At 36.8% G+C, this 20,364-nt stretch overlaps 1 protein-coding gene across 3 annotated transcripts in view; it reads right to left on the bottom strand.

Moving 5' to 3' along the window:
* Window positions 1-20,364, bottom strand: part of NIPBL (NIPBL cohesin loading factor) — a 140,873-nt gene that overhangs the window by 87,567 nt on the left and 32,942 nt on the right. For all 3 annotated transcript variants that reach the window (XM_033085249.2, XM_033085248.2, XM_033085251.2), the window contains exons 2-5: window positions 7,655-7,798; window positions 4,447-4,612; window positions 3,200-3,330; window positions 5-104 (exon numbers count right to left, since the gene is read on the bottom strand). In XM_033085249.2, the coding sequence (XP_032941140.1) occupies window positions 5-104; window positions 3,200-3,330; window positions 4,447-4,612; window positions 7,655-7,718 (461 nt within the window). In that variant the 5' untranslated portion in view covers window positions 7,719-7,798. The remainder of the gene's footprint in view (window positions 1-4; window positions 105-3,199; window positions 3,331-4,446; window positions 4,613-7,654; window positions 7,799-20,364) is intronic.

Below are 20,364 nucleotides of genomic sequence, written 5' to 3'. Positions count from 1 at the left end.
TTACCTGGAAGGGCTATGTGAGATAGTGGTTTGTTGATAATTGGAAGATGCAGGACTACCACGCATGGAATTCTGAGAAATATTAAACTGTGACATCATCATCCCTATTAAAAAAAAAGATAACAGGATTACTTTACACGTATTTCCTTTTCAATAATAAAGTATCTCATTTCAGAATTTATTATATACAATAAGATGATGACCTTTAATGAATTACAAAATTTACTGGCGTTAAGATCATCTACTCACAGCTGTTAAAAAAATTAGAAATTATTGAATCCTTGTATGATGTCCATTTTACATCATGACATAAAAAACGTGTTCCCTAAAGTTGTGTTAATTCAGTTACAAATATTGATAGTAGTTTCTTCATCTCTTCCTTAGAGATTCCTAAGTCAAAATCTATTAGTAAAGAGAAACATTTTAAACCAGGACATATATTCTGCACCCCAGGCTGGTGTGTACAATACTTGTTGTGCCAATAAGCAAAAGATTTGGCAGATTCACAGTCAGAAGAGCACAGAAAACTTATCTGCACTTATTGAAGCAAGTATAGCAATCAGCCATCCTGGGTTGAGTGCTGCAAGACATTCTCACTGCTCCAAAAATATTTAGTGCTCTCTTTCTACCCAGAGACAAAAGCCTTCTATTCCACCTCCACTAAACTTAGAGGGAAAGTTATCAAAGAAAGTGCTGAAATATTTCAACTGCAAAGCAGAACCGATATCCCAGCTGTGGCTTCCACAGCTAGCAGGTAACACAGTCATGGGTTGGAAGTTCAGGTGTTGAACCAGCTGGCAAGCCACATGTTCCTGAAACGAACTGATTTAAGAAGCATTTGGACAATGCCCTCAATTTGACTGAACTTTCAGTCAGCCCTGAAGTTTTCAGACAGCTGGATTAGATGATCATGGTAGGTCCCCTCCAACTGAAATATTCTATTCTATTCTGACTCATATTATTATAAAGCGGAATTTAAAGGAATCTTTTTTTCCTCTCTTCAGTACAGGAATAACGAATATACTAACAATTACATGACAAAATGACATAGAAACACAAAAATGTAAATGATTTTTAAGTTATTTTAGTGACAGAATTTAATGTCTTTCAGCTGAAAAAGTGTCAAAACTCATGAACACACAGTATCTTGGGTAGCCACAGCTAGTGATCTACAGCCTTAGGTAGAAGCTTATTAGTAGTACAAGTATTTTAGACAGTTAGACTTTTTGTCCAATATGAAATTATTGGAAGGTTTTTGTTAATCCTACAGGTGCTATCACCAACTACTGCAATAAACACATATGCAAAATTAGTTTCAGAAACCTGCCCTGTCATCCTCTTTTCTCCTCCACTCTCTCCAGCAGAGACAGTGATAATCTTGCAGGAACTAAGCCATAACAACTTCCCAGTTGGTGGTAAATGCTGCATGCTATGTACTTGAGCACACTAATACTGGCCCTGAACAAGAGTTGAAGTCCTGTGTTGTGCTGAAAAAAGTCAAGTATTTCCATATCTCAATATAGAGTACATTTCAGTGTCCAGAGCAACAGATGGGGACTCCTCAACTTCTACAAAATTTGTTTAAACTGGGTGCCTCACATAGAGGGAAGCGAACATCCAAGGGATTTTTTATGCAGGAAAGAGCACCCAGCATTGCACATTGTCCCCTCACCTCTCCCTGTCTCTCTCAACACAGCTAGGTACAGTATTTCAGGCAAACAACTAACTTTAACATTCCTGTACAGAAAGTTAACATAATGTAACCACATCAGCATGAACTATACAGACTAAGTTTCAATTTTGTGCTTAAAGTATGGAGCGCTCTTTTTAAGCACTTTAAAAATATATCTGTTATCCTGTCCCTAATTTAAAACATGCAATGAATCACAGATGTGGTAGTCTCTGGGTTAAAAGAAAACATATAATTAATTTTCTAATGCAATTTTTAAAAATACCCTAATTAACTTAATCTATGATTGATAGCTCTCACTTCTCCATCACTGTTATAGATGGCAGAGGCAAGACATGGAAGGCCCAGTCAAGGTAATGTAAAAGAAAAAAGAAAGGAAAAAAACCAAAACAAAACTTAACACCCCCCAAGAACAAAAAAACAGATTTTACAAAGTTTCCAGACAGATAACTGTGTATGTGATAATGATGTAATGAAAAAGAAATAAGATCAAGCCCCAAACATCAGGTCTAACATGGATTTGAAATTAGTTTGTGGCCATTAGCACTACAGTACCTTCTTTTACTTTTCCACATTGTTGTCATATTTCTACAAAGCACTGAGAAAACACCATCTCAGTAGAAGCATTACTAGAATGAGACTCCTTACATATACTCCCAGCCTCACTACAATTTTTCTTCTTGTAAAAAAGTGATATGAATAAATCCTTAGCATTCCTACCAAATGGCAAAGAATGCACTTCATAAAATCATAACTCAAGGTTACATAAATATTCTTGTACAACTAAACTGTATTACAGCATCATACATGCTTAAGCTAGGATGGCTCAACGACAGGTGATTTTTCAGTTAGACATATATTCTTATTAAAAGTGCGTGTGTGAAGTTCCTTTCTTTTACAGGCAGAAGTGCACTTGAGTTCTTGTATAAATGTGAAAACATACTGAAATAATTCACATTTTTGGAAAGATGCCTAAGGTTTTAGTCTCTCAAACTGCATAAATAGCTTAGAGTTGTAGGGCATCACAAGTTGCTAAGATGAGGAATGGCAGGGAGGAGCTGTTAAGGATTCCCTATTCAACCTTATTCCTTACTCTAAAACAGTTAAGAACTCTCACTGCAATGATGCATTATAATCATACAGATTTTCAATAAGATCAACAGATAAGTTTTCAACTTCCACCACTATTTACAAAGACAAACATATGAACCTAGACATAAAAATTCAAAATAAAAGTGTTTCAAAATAAAATCTAATTAGTTTTCCTAGAGACTGAAGTTTGAGTTGAAATGAAACATTTTTTAGAAAAATACCTGGTAGCTTTTATTTTCCTTCTTTTTACTATACAATTGCGCTTAGAAGATGTTAAGGAGCATAGGTTTAAATCACTATCAAACACAAGGTAAGGCATAAATACAACAGTTGTGTTCCAATACATATTTGTGGTAACAGTCCCCTAGATTTATAGAATAACATAAAATTAATCAATAGATAAGCAAAAATCCTTACCGCTTTGTACCCCGTATCTGTTTTGCATGCTTTTCTCCCTGAAAACATTAGGATTCCTTGCCAGAATAGCCTGCAGCAAGACTGGTATGTCTCCTTCTGGATCATCACTGCCAAGGTTATCTTTCAACTCTCTGGAATTGTGGAAGTAAGCAAATAAAGAGGCAAATGCATTTTCAAATTATAAGAAACTATGAGTCAAGTAAAAAAAAACAAAAACCAAAGAAACCAAAAGAAAAAAACCAAAACCAAAATGAAAGAAGACAATTTACTGTTAAAATATAGGAAAAATCAAGTCTGCAAAGCACTGCTTCCTGCCTCTATTTTTTTTCACCCTCTTCCTTAAAGAATCGCAGAAGAAATGTCTCCTACAAGTCCTCATCCTCACACTCACTTTCTGTCACTATGCTCTTACATATATGCGGCTGTCAGTTTAAGACTATCATAAGAAGCTTCTTAGGCCCATTTTTATATCACGATCTTCTCTATAAAAGAATGCTTTGGCATAACATCAAGACCATATTACTGTAGGAGTGAAAATAACATATGTATGAATGTATAACGTCCAGGTTTCAACCCAATGCTTTGAAAATCTTTTTATTTTGAAAAGGGGAAATTGGCATATCTTCAAGATCACAGGATTCCCTCTGAACCATAGACATGCAACGGATTTTCTATAAATGCATCTGTGCACTCACTTCTTGTATGCTTTGAAGACTTTAAAAAGCTACTTCCATTCGAACAAAAGAAATAAGGAAACAACAGGGTTGTCAACATAAAACAATTCAAAGGACACCAGGGAGAAAAAAAAATAACAAAAAGAGAAAACATTAGCATACCTGATGGCTTAATTGTTAGACTATTTAAGTTCAATACCTAATCAGAATTGACACAGGTGTTAAAAAATTTATTTTGGGTAATTTGTCTAGGTGCATTAGTGACTGACATTGAAGGCAAATTAGTATTGCATAATCAACACCACAAAGTCTACACTCTACATTATCAAGAATGGACTAAGTGTCAAATCTGTAAAATAACCCCCACAGCTACGTGTAAGGGTTGATGCACAATTATTAATGTTGTCTGACTTGAAATATTTGACCCTTATATTGCAGCCACTTGCTTAGGAAGCCTAAGGAAAAACTTGCATACTCTAAATTTCCATACTCTTACATATCCTTCTCAATCCAGTTAATTTTGATTTCAGGGAGTAAGGATGGTGATCTGATGTAGAAGTTTAAAATACATACATGTGATCTGTTGACACCTGATTGAGACTGTGGACAAGCTGTGAAACCAGATTTTCATCCCTGCAAGCCAGAAGGCAGTTCACCTCTTCAGCTATCCGTCCATTGAAAAGCAGGCTTTTTGTTGTGGTAGCAGGTAAAGGTGATGGAAGAGGCAGCTGGTTCAAAACTATTAGGAAACAGGAAGAACTTAAGAATCATTTAATGAGAAAAAAACCATACAAATGTGGACACTCCCTTCCTTACTCTCTCATGAGACTAAGAAACAAAACCTGATGACTAGATTTAAAGTACAGGGAGCACTTCTGCATTTTTTTTTAATTCTTGAATTAAAGAAACACAGACATACTCACACTGGGCTCTCAAAACATTCCAGAATATTAAGCTCATTACTACATTATGATACCTTTATTATGGAGCCAAAAGCATAGATTAAAAAAATGAAATGCAAAGTTTTTGTAGCTTCATGCAGTACTGCAAGGACATTGAGTATTTCAGTTTTTTACTCTGACCTGAATATTTCATCAGTGTTACTACTTCATATGGTCTTTTAAAAAAAACCAAAAAACCCCAACCCACGAAAAAACAACCCAACACTAATTAAATTCTCAGTTTGTTCTTCTGTTCTTGTATTTATTCCTATGTAAATCATCCTCTCAAGACAGGCTCAGTATTGTTGGTTGATGTGTTCATTAAAATGTCAATTCAGTCAAAAAAACTTACTCGCAAATCTCATGAAAAGATTTAGTGAAAACACTGTTTCAATCAGATTATAAGCACAGTTCAATTTCCTAGGGCATTCTTAGGTCTTTAGACATAGCAAGAAGTGTACATATAAGAAAGCCTGACCAGACAATTGTAGAGCTGCACAGACCAGAGCAGGGTATGCCAGGAGAGGTCAAAAGGCTAGATATAGAGTAAAGGTTCAGAGGCTAGGTTCAGAGTCCTGAACCTCAGTTGGTTCGGGAAAATGAGCTGACTCTAACTGCAAGTTACCAGGCTGATCACATACCTGAGATCCAAGTTTTAACTGTACCATTAGAAACAACTTCAGAAAAAAACCCCAGTCTAAGTGAAACATATTTTTTGTTCTTTCATATTTACAAATTATAAAAGTGGGGTGATTCCATTCAGCATTTTTACCCCTTATAATGCATATCATTGCTGTACTTAGAAATAAATTGCAATTAAGATAAAAGTGTGTAATATATTAAAATCACTAGCATTATTACAGTAATTTCACGACCATAAGGTGCACTGGACTATAAGGTGCAACCCTGGGGAGTTGGCAAAATTTGCAACTTTGTAGATCATATAAGGTACACCGGACTATAGGACGCACTTTTTATTTGCAGTGAGGCTCCGCCCCCAGCTCCCCCCACGCAGTTGCTGGACAAGGCCCCGCCTCAACCCGGCAGCCATGGGCCCTGGGCCTGCCTGTGTCTGGTGGGGCCAGGGCATGCCCGCTGCTGCTCCTTGCCACCTCTCTGGGGCCGGGCCATGCCCTCCACCCCTCCGTCCCGCCTGCACGGGGCCGGGGTATGCCTCTGGAGGGGCCGTCCCGCTTCCACGGGGCCGGGGCGTGTCTGTGGAGGAGCTGTCCCACCTGCACGGGGCCGGGGCATGCCTCTGGAGGGGCCGTCCTGCTTCCACGGGGCTGGGGTGTGCCCACCGCCACTCCGCCCCACCTCCACCTGGCAGCCATGGCCCTGCCAGCTCCCCCCGCAGCTCGCAGCTCTCACTTCCGGGTAGGCAAATTTCTGAACTTTGTCCATCAGATAAGGCGCACCAGACTATAAGGCACACTTCTGGGTTCAGGGGAAAATTTTAGTCAAAAGGGTGCGCCGTATAGTCGTGAAATTATTGTACTTGCATCAGATTACCTTGAATGTGCCTTGGAAAAATTAGAAAAATCAGCAAAACATATTGATTAAAGTAGCATAAATTTAGCAAGCCTGCTCTACTGCCTTCAGGCATCATATCATCCATGTTTTCACAGGGCAACTGGTCCTGTCCATTACAGTTCAGTGTTTAAAGGAACTCTTGCACCAGAGTCCAATCGGTGACTTCCACCAGTTATCTGCAAATGCTTAATTCTGGAAAACTGCCCCCAGCCAGAAACTTATTATTTGCATCCTGATGGTCTGATATTATAGATACACCTTTAAATACATAACGGGCATCTTCCACTTCAATACTTCAGAATATACCAGAAGAACATGAAGTGGATTTTTCCTCATAGATCTGCCTTTTTTACTGTGAGCAATTAAATTCAATTGCTGGATATATTCTGCCAGTGTTTCTTGGAAAGCCTCCAGTTTTCAACAGTGTAACAACAGACCTGCTGAGAAGAAGCACCTAAGGCCACTGAGTCCAATTATCCTCAGACAGACAACTGAGCTACAAAATCTTTCTTACGCTTTATATAAACAAAACACATCTTTGTCCCAACTGTTCTTACTGCAATGGTTGTTCTACGACCTCGCTATATAATAATAAGCCTCCTCTTAATTTTCACTAGAAATTATTTCTTAGTCAAATTGTAATGATTTGTTTCTGTGTCAATATCAGCTTGAAAATAGTTATTTTTCTTTCCTTTCATTTTGTCTTCCTGGAGTACTTTAAGTCAGCACACACGCTTCACATACTCCTATTGCAAGCTGAACAGCAAAGTAAAAAGACTCAGATTCAGCTGTTTGTTTTTATTCTAGCACTCATTTTCTGCACCTATTAACTAGTTCAAAATTAATGAACTAGGTTTCAAGTATATTCAATATTTTCTACAACTCTCTTGATTGGTTGCATATCAGTCTAACCCTGTATCTCTGTCTTTTCAGTGAGGATGATGGGATGCATGTTTTAGAAGTACTTCATCATTTATATGTTTTTCTTTATTTTTGTAGTACCCAGATATGTTATTTAATGATATTGTAAAAAAAATAATGAATTCCAATATTTTGTTTCAGGTTTCCTTATGGGTTTTTTTAACCTGCATTTCACTTTATGCTTAATTATGCATGGGGTTTTTTTGATCGACATTGACAATTTAAGCAATAACAAAGCTAACGTATTTAACGGCAAGTCTGACTTCATACAGATTTAGCTGTAAGAACATTTAAAATAAAAATCTTTCTAGAAAATTGCAAATGCAGGTATTTACCAAAGAGGTAGAAAACACCATACTAAAGATGAGAAAAAGAGGAGTACTTACGGTCTGTAAGACTAGCAATCCCTGCAAGAGTAGTGATGGGAACATGAGGCATATCCCCATTCATCCTGAAGTTCTGGGAGAGTAGTGCCTACACAGATATTTCAGTTCAGGTGCCAGCTGTCATTACTTCCCATCTCCCAAGCACTAAACACAAAACAAAAAACAAAACCAAATAAAATCTCTCTATTTACTTTTTTAAAATTTTACATTTGTTAACATAAATGAAACAGACCAATGCTAACTTTAGCTGCCACCAAGTAATTTTTTTAAAGAGTGGGTACAACAGAGTACATTTTAAGCAACAGTTGGCATTAGCCAACTAAAAGGCAAGCTTCCTTCTGGTCTCAGAAGCAACCCCTTCATCAATAAAAGATGCAAGATTAGGCAATTTTAAAAAACAGTTTGTCAGGTTATACAATACTCACTCATAAAAAGGTAATGGAACTTGTGTTAGTTCATGCTGAAGTGTGACAGCATTTAATGCATAACCAGTTTAAATAATTTTAAATAATTATCTGGTACATTTACTTCCCAGTTTTGCAGAAGGTGGCATTTTCATAAAGAGACTAGCAAAACTAAAATGAGCAATTCACAGATTCAAAAATAAAGGAGCAAACGTACTGAAAAATACAAAATCTGAGTACATTATAAAAGTAGTAGCTATTTCCAAATTGATTTGACAATATCGCTTCAATATCTAACTCTGTCTGGTCAAACTACTACCAGAAATTCTAATTACTCCTCCTGGGGGAAAAACAAAGTTTTGCCACCACGGAACTAGATCATTTATTTCCTGTAAAACAGCCCATTTTATCTATGACTACAGAAAAAGGAATTAGTTCACTTGGATTTCACTAATTTAAAAGATCACAAATGTAAGGAAGTCTGCACTGCTAAAAAAAGCCAAAAACTGCAATTGCAAACCGTAAAAAATTTACAAACATCACACAGTACAATCCCCTAGTATACAGTGAAATTGACATGATTTTTCCGAATACATTAAAGGAATTTGATATGTGGTTACCTGTTGTAACAGGGCCCTCTGTGTTGAGTTTGGGAAATAGTAAGGAATTTTACATAAACATTTCTCTTAATTACTGAAATACTGTAACATTATTTACTTGCCTACATTTTTGAGCATTACGTATAAAATACACACAAACCACGAGATCCTTGTAGTTTTTGAGAATTACAGTAATTTCACGATTTTAAGCCACAGTCCGGGTGTCAGCAACTGTCTTGGGTTACAATACAGAGTGTGATAAAAGGTATCTATTCTATCACCATCTGTTGAGGGTGGGGGCAGTGATCCTTATCTCAACGGCAGATATTCTGCTAATGGGCCATCCATTGAAACCAGGCAGGGCATTGTTCTTTATCTTTTCACAACCCATCCTTCCTCCAGCCAGTCATTTTCTGCTCATGGCCATTGAGTCCCACTGTGGGACTGATAAAATTACTGCATCCCATTGGAAGTTGCTCCAGCCAGGGAAAAGAGCCCAACATTTCTTACGAAGATAAAAACAGAGATTTTGGGACACTGAGGTAGCCCTTTTCTCCACTGGACTCCAGAGGAAAACTGGATTTCTCCACATCACCACTGGACCTCCGGAGGGAAACTGCACCGTCTACAGGAGCACTGCTTCAACTGAATCACATCTGTCACTGCAGGAGGATGCAGCCACCATTTAATGGGACTGCTACCAACACCCTGCCTGACAGGGTGTCAGGTTGTACTCTGACTTTATCAGGGTTTGCAGTTTGTTTCTTTGTAGTACTGTATTTCTATTTTAATTTCCCTAGAAAAGAACTGTTATTCCTAATTCCCATATCTTTGCCTGAAAGCCCCTTGATTTCAAAATTCTAATAATTTGGAGGGAGGGGGTTTACATTCTCCATTTCAAAGAGAGGCTCCTGCCTTTCTCAGCAGACACCTGTCCTCCAAACTAAAACAGCAACTTTTCGTTCTTTGTCCATATATAAGCGACACCTGATTATAAGCCGCACTTCCGGGTTTGGACCAAAATTTTAGTCAAAATGGTGCGGCTTATAATTGTGAAATTACTGTACATATTTACGATTTCCTTAGTAATGTTTTTTAGTAACATTCTTTCTTACGCCTCATCAACATGGCAACATATAGCAATATATAAAGCACCACTGCTTATAAATGCACATAGACTCCAAGACAAGGAAAACAAATGTTTTAAGTCTTTTTGCGCTCAAAGTTTTCATCAGCCAGTGAAATTACCTTTTCAAAGTTTTCCTATCTGCACATTCTTTGAAATAAATACTAACATGAGGTTAAACAGAACTGACAGTGAGTTGACTTCCTTTGCTGCACCTGCACACAGTCTCATTCTGACCTAAATTATTTTTAAAAATTAAAGTTATACTACATTGTAGATACAGAAATCTAGTGAATAAGGAAAACACTACAGAATAGAGACACATAGTCTATGTGGATTGCTGTGTTTCAAGGTTTTTTTTAATCCAGGAGAAAGCTTCCCTCAAAGCTGCTTCAAGCACTACTCGATTTTTTACCCTGAATGAATACAAATATATGCAGAATTTCCGTGGTTGTTTTGTTTCATAAACAAGAAATTCTTAAAAAGAAATTTTAAAAATCAAAGAAAATACTCCCAGAGAGTGCTGTAATGAGTCTGCAGCAACAAAGCCAGGAGATAATACTTTTAAAATCAAAGTTTTCACTGAAAGCCTAGAAACTAAAGAGTACCTTTCACACATAAATTGTATTTACTCTAAAAATGCCATGTCTGATGATTTCTCCTGACTAAAACTGCATCAAAGGAAAGGCCATGTAACCAGACAGTATTATCAGAACTTTTTATGTAGTACAGAAACAATGAAATATAAGAAAAACAATTCTATTCACTTTCACTTCCTCATCACATGAGAAAGTTGTTAACACAGAACCTGCCACTCCTATCAAGTTCATTCCTAGTTCAAGTATTACTCCCATAATAAAGAAAATTATATAGACATTTTACAGGAAAAATTCCTCCCAAGCCAGACAGTTAAATTTAGAAACCTTCTCTACAGATACATGATCAGAAACCTGAACCTGTCAAGGTCCAGATCTCAGAGTGGAGCAAGTGCAGTGATCAGGGGAAAAGTAAACTTTCTTTGTAAGAGAAGAGTAAAAGGGATTGGTTTGTTTAACTAACAAAACAAAGGTCAAGAGGCGATGTGGCTGTTCTCTTTAAGGCGGTCAAAGGAGGTTACAAAGGAAGAAAGCCAATGCTAATACAACAATAAATGAGTACATAAATGCAAGCAAGAAGAAAACCAGAACAGTTTTTCACCATCAGAGCTGCCAATTTCTCAAACATCTTTACATTAGTAGAGATAAGAACACCACTACTCTAAAGATGGAGGTTGTATATATGTTACAGAAGGGACAGGATGTGGTTGTCTGTACCAGCTGGGGACTAAGCATGGCAATTCCAGAAGTCTAGCACTGACATTATTGAAGTTTTTGTAAGCATGATGAAATGAATAAACAGATGAGAGTAAATGAGGGAAAGAGAGACTGAGGGGATTAAGTGATGAGATTAGTTTATGAAACAAACACAACACCAAGAAACCACATAGTAATCTGTGTCCAAATACTACATCTGTTGTGTTGAGGGCAAAATTGCATCTGTAATAAAATTGGCAAACAAGGTGGGATTCAATTCCAGAAGCATAGACGGAGATGCAGTGAAACTACAACTCAAATTGGCTGCTACTGAGAACATCAACAAACTCATTCATTTAAAGTTTTAAAATCTCAAGCAGTTGGGGGAACAAAGATTGACAATTCAAAATGGTGCATCTGTAGAGTGTGCAACAATAGCCTGACTGTCAGACAAGGTTTTTGGCGTTTTCTCCCTCACCTCCATTCCCAAATATAAGAAAAGTTAAAAGTATTCTTGTAGCAGCTCACTATTAGTCAAGAATAATAATAATTTTCAATGTCTAAAAATTTTCCATTGCCAGGCTTGTTCCGTGATTGTTAACAATAGTGTAACATTTTACCCCTTAACTGAAAAAATGAAGCTGTTAGTTATATTACCTGAATGAAGGAAATCAAAGATCTGCACTGTAAGGCTTTTAATCAATGCATTAGACTGTTGTGGAGCACTTCAGACAGAGTACAAGAAATCCAGTCTATACAAATGTATGTGGTCTCATATATTCAGTATATAGGTATATATGCTCTTGTTTCTTTACAAGAACGAACGGATACCATAGAAAACATTTTAGGGAGGAAGGAACTGCAGTGTGCAAAGGAAGCAACACAAATAACCCATCAGTGAAAGGAAAACAGTGAAATGGCAGCATACCTAAAGAATAGCACACAAAAAAGTTATCTTCATCATATACACTAATACAGAAAAGCCAAGTCAACATAGCAAGTAATGTACAGTAATTTCACGACTATAAGGCGCACCGGATTATAAGGTGCACTTCCGGGTGTCGGCAAATTTCCAAACTTTTGCTGATATATGAGGCGCATCAGACTATACGGCACACTTCTTTTGGCAATGAGGATCCGCTGCCGGCTCCCACCACGCAGTTGCTGGCCAAGGTCCCGCCTCCACTTGGCTGCCGTGGCACCGTGGGCCCCCCAGCACCCAGCAGCCGCGGCGCCCCTGGTCCCCGGGCTCGCCTGTACCCGGCAGAAATGGAGCCACGGGCCTCCGGGCCTGCCTGCACCTGGCAGCCACGGCCCTGCCAGCTCCCCCTGTGGCTTGTGGCTCACACTTCTGGGTTGGTAAATTTCCGAACTTTGTCCATATATAAGGTGCACTTTGGGTTCGGGCCAAAATTTTAGTCAATAAGGTGCGCCTTATAGTCGTGAAATTACTGTAATATTTAAAAAGTTTAGGCTATGGTTAATAAGTACAAATGTGACTTTTTTTTTTTTTTTTTAAATTATCTACATTGCCCTTTACTGTAAAGGCAAAGGGAGGAAAAGAGGATGAAAGTAAGTTGGGAACAATTTAAGATACTGACATCCAGCAAAGAGAAACTACAAGCATAAAAGGGAAAAAATAACAACAACCTAAGCCAACAAAACAAAAGAATTACCCCGTAAAAATAAAATAAGAAATAAAACCAAATTGCAAATGGTATTTTTTTCAGATATTGCAGCATTTAAATTTAACTATCAATTAAATGATGGAGGACTCTGACCACTAGTTATCATATAAAGGTAAAAGCTCTGCATTTAAGAAACATTCCTCTTGGTTGAGAAACTGCCTTGTCTCTAACAAAAATACCAGGTTTCCTCAGCTTTGCCATGTGCATGCATGAGAAGAGTAAAAAACAAACAAAGGAAAAATCTGCTTGTGCAGTAATAGAGAAAGTTTCAGCAGCAGAGTACATACAGACAGACCACCATCACAGCAGAGCACTCTCAGAATGTACATAGGAAATTGCCTATGTACATTTAAATATTTCATTTCTCATTCTCCAGAGTTTTCTTTAACTTATTATATCTTCAGGTTTAAAACAATTTATTATATATAAAAGTGACCTGATATTTTCCAAGAAGTAAAAGGGTGGATTAAAATTAAATTTTAAAGATATTAGATATTAGATATCTATGTTTTTCTTTTTAAAGTACATTCTACTAAGTACTATTCTCTTAAGAGTACTTTAAATAGCCTTGTTTTATTTCGCTTAGATTATGAAATCTGTATTTAGCATGAAAGTACTTTAAAAAGCAGTTTCAGTTTCCTATATGTTGAGTAAGATCATATATAACCAGATATAACCACAGCACCAAGATCTTGATTTCTTCAGCTGCATAAGCAAATTAACCAGTAAAACTCTGTATTAGCTAAATAATAATTTAGATGAAGAGCTGACATTTTCTTTTCTTTTAAACCAACACACCCACCTGAAATCACAAATTTGAGAATCTTTGTCTCATAGTCAGTTTTAAGCTTCTACATTTTGTAACAAAAGTACTTCTTTTGTTTGTTACTACATGAATCTGTGCTATCAGTCCATAAACTATTCGTAAAAAAAAATTCTTAAAGAACGAGAATCACAAAGAGAATCAATTAATACCCTTTACTTCTCATTCAGGTAAGATATTGTGACTGAGGTCATATAGATCATACATATTTATCCACAAGAGGGCAGGTTTCTGGTTTCTATTGCAGAGCTACAGTTTTATACAGTAACAGTAATTTTCTAGAAATAAATGCTTTCAAAAATACTTCAAAAACATACTAAAAAAGGAGATATCGTTGACAAAACATAATCTAATACTTAAGAATCTGGTATGGGCAAGCATACACATTTACAATATAAATAATTTAAAGTAATTCAACCTCAGAAAAGTCAGTATTGGAAATGAAGAATGAACATTAATTAATCAGCTGCCTGATGAAGCTGTTTAAGGTTAAAATAGTAACATGAAGAAATAGAAATAGAAAACATGAAGCTACTGTATATTTATTTGACAGCCAAAGAAGTGGCTGCAGCATGTGGGTGGAGGTAAGGAAAAGGGGGGGTGCAAGCAGAGGGGAGTGTGTGTGTGTGTGTGTGTATGTGTGTGTACACTAGTGAAATCTGTATGTTTCATTCATAAAGTGATCAGGCAGCAGAAACAGTGATGCTGACAAAACAAGTGGAAAATGAAGAAGTTTGAGACAGGGATTACCTAGTACAACTTCTGAACCAGTATTAGCATAATGTGTTTTTCTAGAGTAGGTGCTCAAATCATCACAAACTACAAACATTTTAAGAAAAAAAACCTTAGTGAAAAGTACTATCTGTACAATTGGAAGTTGCTTATCTGTATAAAGCAATCTTAAGAGAGAAAAAATATAAGCAGACAGCTTCTGAATCTGTAACTACTATCACATTCCTTTGGTCTCTGCTGCTCTAATTTGATAAACAATGACACTGATGTCTCTCCTGCCCATGCGATGCCAATGCCGTGACACCGCAGTACACAAAAAGAGAAATCAAAGTACAAGCAATAGAAGCAGGAGCACACATATTTCTACCAGGGTATGTATCAGTCATGCTCTGCACCTGTAGTAACTCCTCCTGGGAGAAGAGAGAAAGGCAGTTGACACAATCAGACCATGTCCAAATTCAGACCCAGCCATTAGCAGAGAACAAATGGTTGTAGGTAATACGCAGCTTCCCTGATCTCTGGGACAGGGGGACAGAGCGCACCCATGGCAGGTTTGCCAACAACTCTGAGCTGTGTGATGTAGTGCCATGCTGGAGGGAAGGGGTCTCATGGACCTGGAGACAGGCTTGAGAAGTGGGACTGTGCAGACCTTGCGAAGTGGAGCAGTCACAACACTAACTACCACTGAGAAACAAACATAAACAGAGAACAACACCAAACTACTTGAGTAGCTCATACATTTATTTCTCATCTGCAGTACATACTCCACATGCAATTTCTACTCCAATGAAGAAAGTAAGGCTCTTTTGAGTGAGCATAGCCCTTGTGTGTTACTCAGGCACATATGCAGCAGCTGATATTAGATACAATTCATGTAATTGGAAGAAAATAGCTAAGGGATGTTATAGAAGAGCAAGAGCAAATCAAAGAGTTCATTTAAGCCAGGTCTGTCAAATCGAAAATACTTTAGGTTGCAATACTCATCTACATTAATAAAGCAGTTGTGAGAGGTATTCGGGAGGAAGCAGCAGCTTGGTTTTTTTCAACTTTCTAGAATGTCTCATGTTAACTTTTAGTAGTCCTGCCCGCTCCTAAACACAGTTGTGTACTGACTTTTACTTGTATTTTAAAGACTTTTTGACCTTTTATTAGGCTGGAACTTAACCAGACTATAAGTCTAGTGATTAAACCTGAACCAAAACATACTTAATATAGTAATCTCTTCCAATTTTTAATCTTGCATTTCTGCACGACATGCAATTTTTGCCTCTTTTTTTTTTTGAAAATTAATTTAAATCCCACCAAACTTCTTCCATACACACCAAGAAAACATATACATCAGTATACCATTTCTTTAGTAACCCACAATAAACACCAACGTAAAACTCTATATAAACAGATTCAGTGAACTGCATTTCAAAACCACATCACTACCCCTTTATGTTGGAATTAATATTGACCAGTTATCCTGTTTGTCCTAATATTCATCTTGTTGCCTGTTTTTCAACTTTAATGTCTCCCACATACAAGAGAGATGCTCTATAGCATTCCAGGGAGTAAGAAGCTTTTTTTTCTGAATTACTATATTACTTCCCCTCATCCTCTCAACACAATGAAGCAATTCCTCCACAGAGGCTCTCAACTAGCCCTCTGTAACGTATCCAGTTTCCCTCTCTCATATCAAATCCACTCCCACATGTCTCAGCTGCTGGATGAAGAGAGACAGCACATGCTGTAGCCTCTTTCTCAATGGGAACACAAGAATCTCCTCTATTCAACAACCATTTTTCACAAACTAAACTGTCCTGAGACTTCCAGTCCTTGTAAATGATAGCTGAAATTTGCTGATGCTTTCCAAAATTATTAGGCTGAGGGATTACAGATCAAGAGGTGACTAATGATCAATATGTAGAAAATTATTAATCAGTGTTTTTAGTGACTGTGTGTAGAAATACAAATAGTTTCAGTTATACTGTCCTGCTGTACACACTTGTACAACTATGGCAACGTAATTATTTTTGTAATTTTATAGAATTCAGTACTGAAAATTTGTTCTGTTTGGTTCATTTTACACAAGGCATTATATATACAGGCAGATATATTCTCTAAAGGAAAGCATGCTGAGATTTAAGACACAAAATCCCTAAATAATCAATGGAATTTAACATTTTAATCAGGATTACTAATCTTGCAAAAACACATTGCTTCAAAAGTTTGAACACAAGAGCATTCACAAGAATGTTTAACTGCAGTGTTCATGTCTGATATATACAGAAACTGTGTAGAGACTTCAAAAGATTAAATTTTTCATATGTTTGATAGCTGATTTTAATTAATGTTTGTGTTCCAAAACTGAGAATTACATCAGCCTTTTGAAAACACACCATTCAACCTTGCAATGCTAAAACAGTAGAGCTCCATGACTTTGTGACCATAGTTAGTGTCAGGATTCCCTGACTTTTTCTTTATGGCATTAAAAAAATTATCTTCCTATCCTTTTTAGTTACAATTCCTATTAACATTATAAACAAAGACGTTACAAATAAGCCCTGCAAAACAGTATCACTAATCAGCCAAGGTAGTCCTCTTTCCCAATTCCACATACATTCTGGTTAACTAAACTTCTGAAGCAAAATGAGCACAAAGACATAGCACACAAAACAAATGAAGAATAGAGCTGGGGAAAACAATTCAAACACATTTAAGAAGTTACTAATAAACCCTAAAGCATAGTGCATGCAACATCTGGACGTATTGTGTTGGAATAACTGTAAATGCACTAAACTCAAATGAAGACCAGCTTACCATGAGCAATTAGGGCTAGACAGTAACAATCTGGAATCTCTCAACAGCTAGGAAAAATATTATTTTGGTGTTTGTCCTTGTAGGTCGGGGGATGGATTCACAGTGCTACCTATGAAAGTGCCTATGTAATTCTAAACATCTGTTGCTGCTGCTGGTTCTCCTACAGCTGCAGCAAAAACACAACAGACACTTCTTAAGCTCACAAACTGTACTGAAAAGTTGGATATATTTAAAAAAAAAAAATTCCTCTGAAGTGGTGCCACTTTCACCTTACTGACCATCTTCCACATCTTAGTCTTGATAGCCTGCAGATGTTACAAATCTACAAACCAAAACTATTGCACCAAGTAATTAGCAAAGCTGCTTGCAGCCTAAAACAAGCTCGCAGCTTCCATTAAGGTTAAGTTTTGCAACTTCCACAGTTTTCAAACTTAACCACTGTCAGAGCATAAACAAACATTCAATCAAGAACAATTATGGTGGTCATGCATAAAAAAAAGCTTGGGGATTTTTAACGTGTGGCCTGTCCATTTTAAACATTCTCAGTTCACCTTCACCTGCAGCAATACAAAGAAACACAGAATAGCTGTCAAGAGTGAACACATATTTGTAGAAGTCATATTTTAGAGCAAAACAAAAGGTAATTATTTATGTGGATAGGAATGCCATGACCCAGTTAGTATAAAACAAGTACAGCGAAGCACAATACTTTGACGAAAACCTCCTTTTCATAGAAATTCCCTAAAACATGCATCTGGTATTTTTCTTTAACAAACTAAACTGACTGAAACCAGTTTGGAAATTTTCTTCATACTTGAGTAGAGCTCACTCAATACAACTTAATTTTACAGTAAAATAAAACAAAATGAGTTTAAGCTACTAATTCTGAAAGATAATATAAACTCAAATGTTTAATGTAGCTCAACTAAACCACTTTAATTCTTTCTGTTAACTTGCATTAAAAATCTTAAGTACTGTCATGGTAGACATAGATTGACTAATGCCTTTATTCCTAATTATTTGAACAAAATAATACATTTTGAAATAGTTCAGCTGAACACAAATAATACACCCGCGAACTAGCTTCACATTTGTTTTTTCAAGAAACAAGAACAATTTAAATTTTCTACTTATGGTACAAACTTATCAATCACAATAAAGGTGTGTAGAACATAGAAGATTAGCTATGACATTTCAATACTGAACTGTTGCCAATCTAGCAGATTTTACTTTCACTTTAAAGAGCAGATCATAAACTGTGACACAAAGAGCTGAGAATTGAGGGATGGTGCAAAAAATTTCACTTCATTTGCAGACTTCTTTGAAAAACACAGAACATGGCCCATCTGTGATGGCTACCTCCTCATTTCACAACAATTCCACAAGGCAGGAATAGAGAAGGCCAAAGAGCTTTCTGAACAGTCCATGAAACTGATGTGATTACCAACCAAGCAAGTTATCTTTTGCTGAGCTTTTTCCCACATCCAAAATAGATGTTTTTAAATTTAATGTATTGGTACCCTAGTCTGGTTTTGTTCTGTTCCTTTAGGTCTATGTTTCATCATCTGTTTTACAGAATTCCCAAGGATGAGGCTGAGTCACAGAGTTACAGAACTGCAGCTCAGTTGCTCAGACAGGTGGATGTGCAGACATGGCTGCGCACTTACAGAGGACCGAGGAGGTAGATGGAAAAACGAGTTGAGATAAATCTAAGCAGTAACTCCAACTGGGATTCCCATTCTGTCACGGAATTTGACTTCTGCTGATGCAGAGAACAGCACAAAGACAAATAACTAAAAAGGAAGACAGATACACTTCCCAAAACATTTATGAACACTTGAAAACAGCATCTAGCTGACTGAAGGCGCAATACACAAACTTACTGGTTCCTGATCTTTCTCCTGATCCAAATGTTTATCATTTATCTCTGTCCACAATTAATCCCATTAACTGCATAAAAAACAGTCTGCCCAAGCATGTATCTCTCTAAAGCTCTCCTTTTCAGTATGCAACACAAAGAACAGCAGAAAACAAGTCACTTTAAATTTGACAGGACTGTAAACTGCCATCACCTCTGCAGCTGAACAACACCTTTTAGTACCAGTTCATGACAAGTATCAAAGACAATGAACACACATTTGTTTTCCCTTCTTTGTCCCCTCCACTCCTCACTCTTCAAAGGAGAAGGAAGGAATACAGAACTACTACTCTGTTTATGCATCCAGGAATAGTTATCTCACCACATTTTTCCCCAAAAAACCACAGAATGCTGAAGGAAGTGACTTCTGCACGATATCTTATTCCATCTCCCACTCAAACAGGGACACCATGTTGTCCAGAAAATTGGAGAGAGGGGAGAGATAATTTAAAAAAAAAAATTTAAAAATCCATGGACTCAAATCGACTATGCACTTTATTTTCTTTGGCTGTAATCTTTATTAAAGCTGACACAGAAATACTTGATTTGCTCTATAAAAAATAAATCCAAAGGCAATTCAACCATTAAGACTACATATTTTATTAGACTTAGGAAAAAAGATATTTGCAAAATTTAAGGCTCCCTATTCAGAAAGTCAAAGGGTAAAAAAATCTATAGAGCAACATTGTATTAGCAAAATTAGTATTTTCAATGACTGCAGAATACTCTCTTTTTGAGCTCCTCCTCTAGTAGACATTTTACCCATTGTAATTTTAAGAGCAAGCAGTGAATTTTAGATTACAAAGGCCCCAAAGAAAGTAACATTTCTAATCTTGACAGTGACTGCAACAAAACAAAAACTTCTCCTGAAGTTCACATTAACGTCTATCATTAGACCAGGTAAGTTACTGTTAACCACATGACCATACACCAAAAGTATATACAGCTAGAAAAGGTCACTACAAGATAAACGGGCATCAGTAATTGAGAAGCTGTACCAAATTATGCAAAGAATTAAGTCTACACTAAAGTTTATATTCCAAAGTTATTCCTTATTGTAGTTTTTACTTTTGGCTTTTAATTCTATTCATGCATTACTTTGATGGAATGTAGAAAGTAAGATACCTTGCTTGGAGACAGCTAGTCTACAATAAATAGTAATTTTTTTAAAAATCCCTTTTACTGCAAATAACAAATTAAAAAAACCAAACCAAACCAAACACAAACCACCAGAGGCTTTTCAAAAGCATCTCACAAAAAAGAAATGAGTATCTCAACATCTCCAATAGGAAGGGACTTTTTAAACAAAATTAGAAATATCTA

The sequence above is a fragment of the Catharus ustulatus genome, chromosome Z (assembly GCF_009819885.2).
Source record: "Catharus ustulatus isolate bCatUst1 chromosome Z, bCatUst1.pri.v2, whole genome shotgun sequence".
NCBI lineage: Eukaryota > Metazoa > Chordata > Aves > Passeriformes > Turdidae > Catharus > Catharus ustulatus.
The sequence above is the reverse complement of the archived record's forward strand: the minus strand, read 5'-3'. Positions and strand labels throughout refer to the sequence as shown.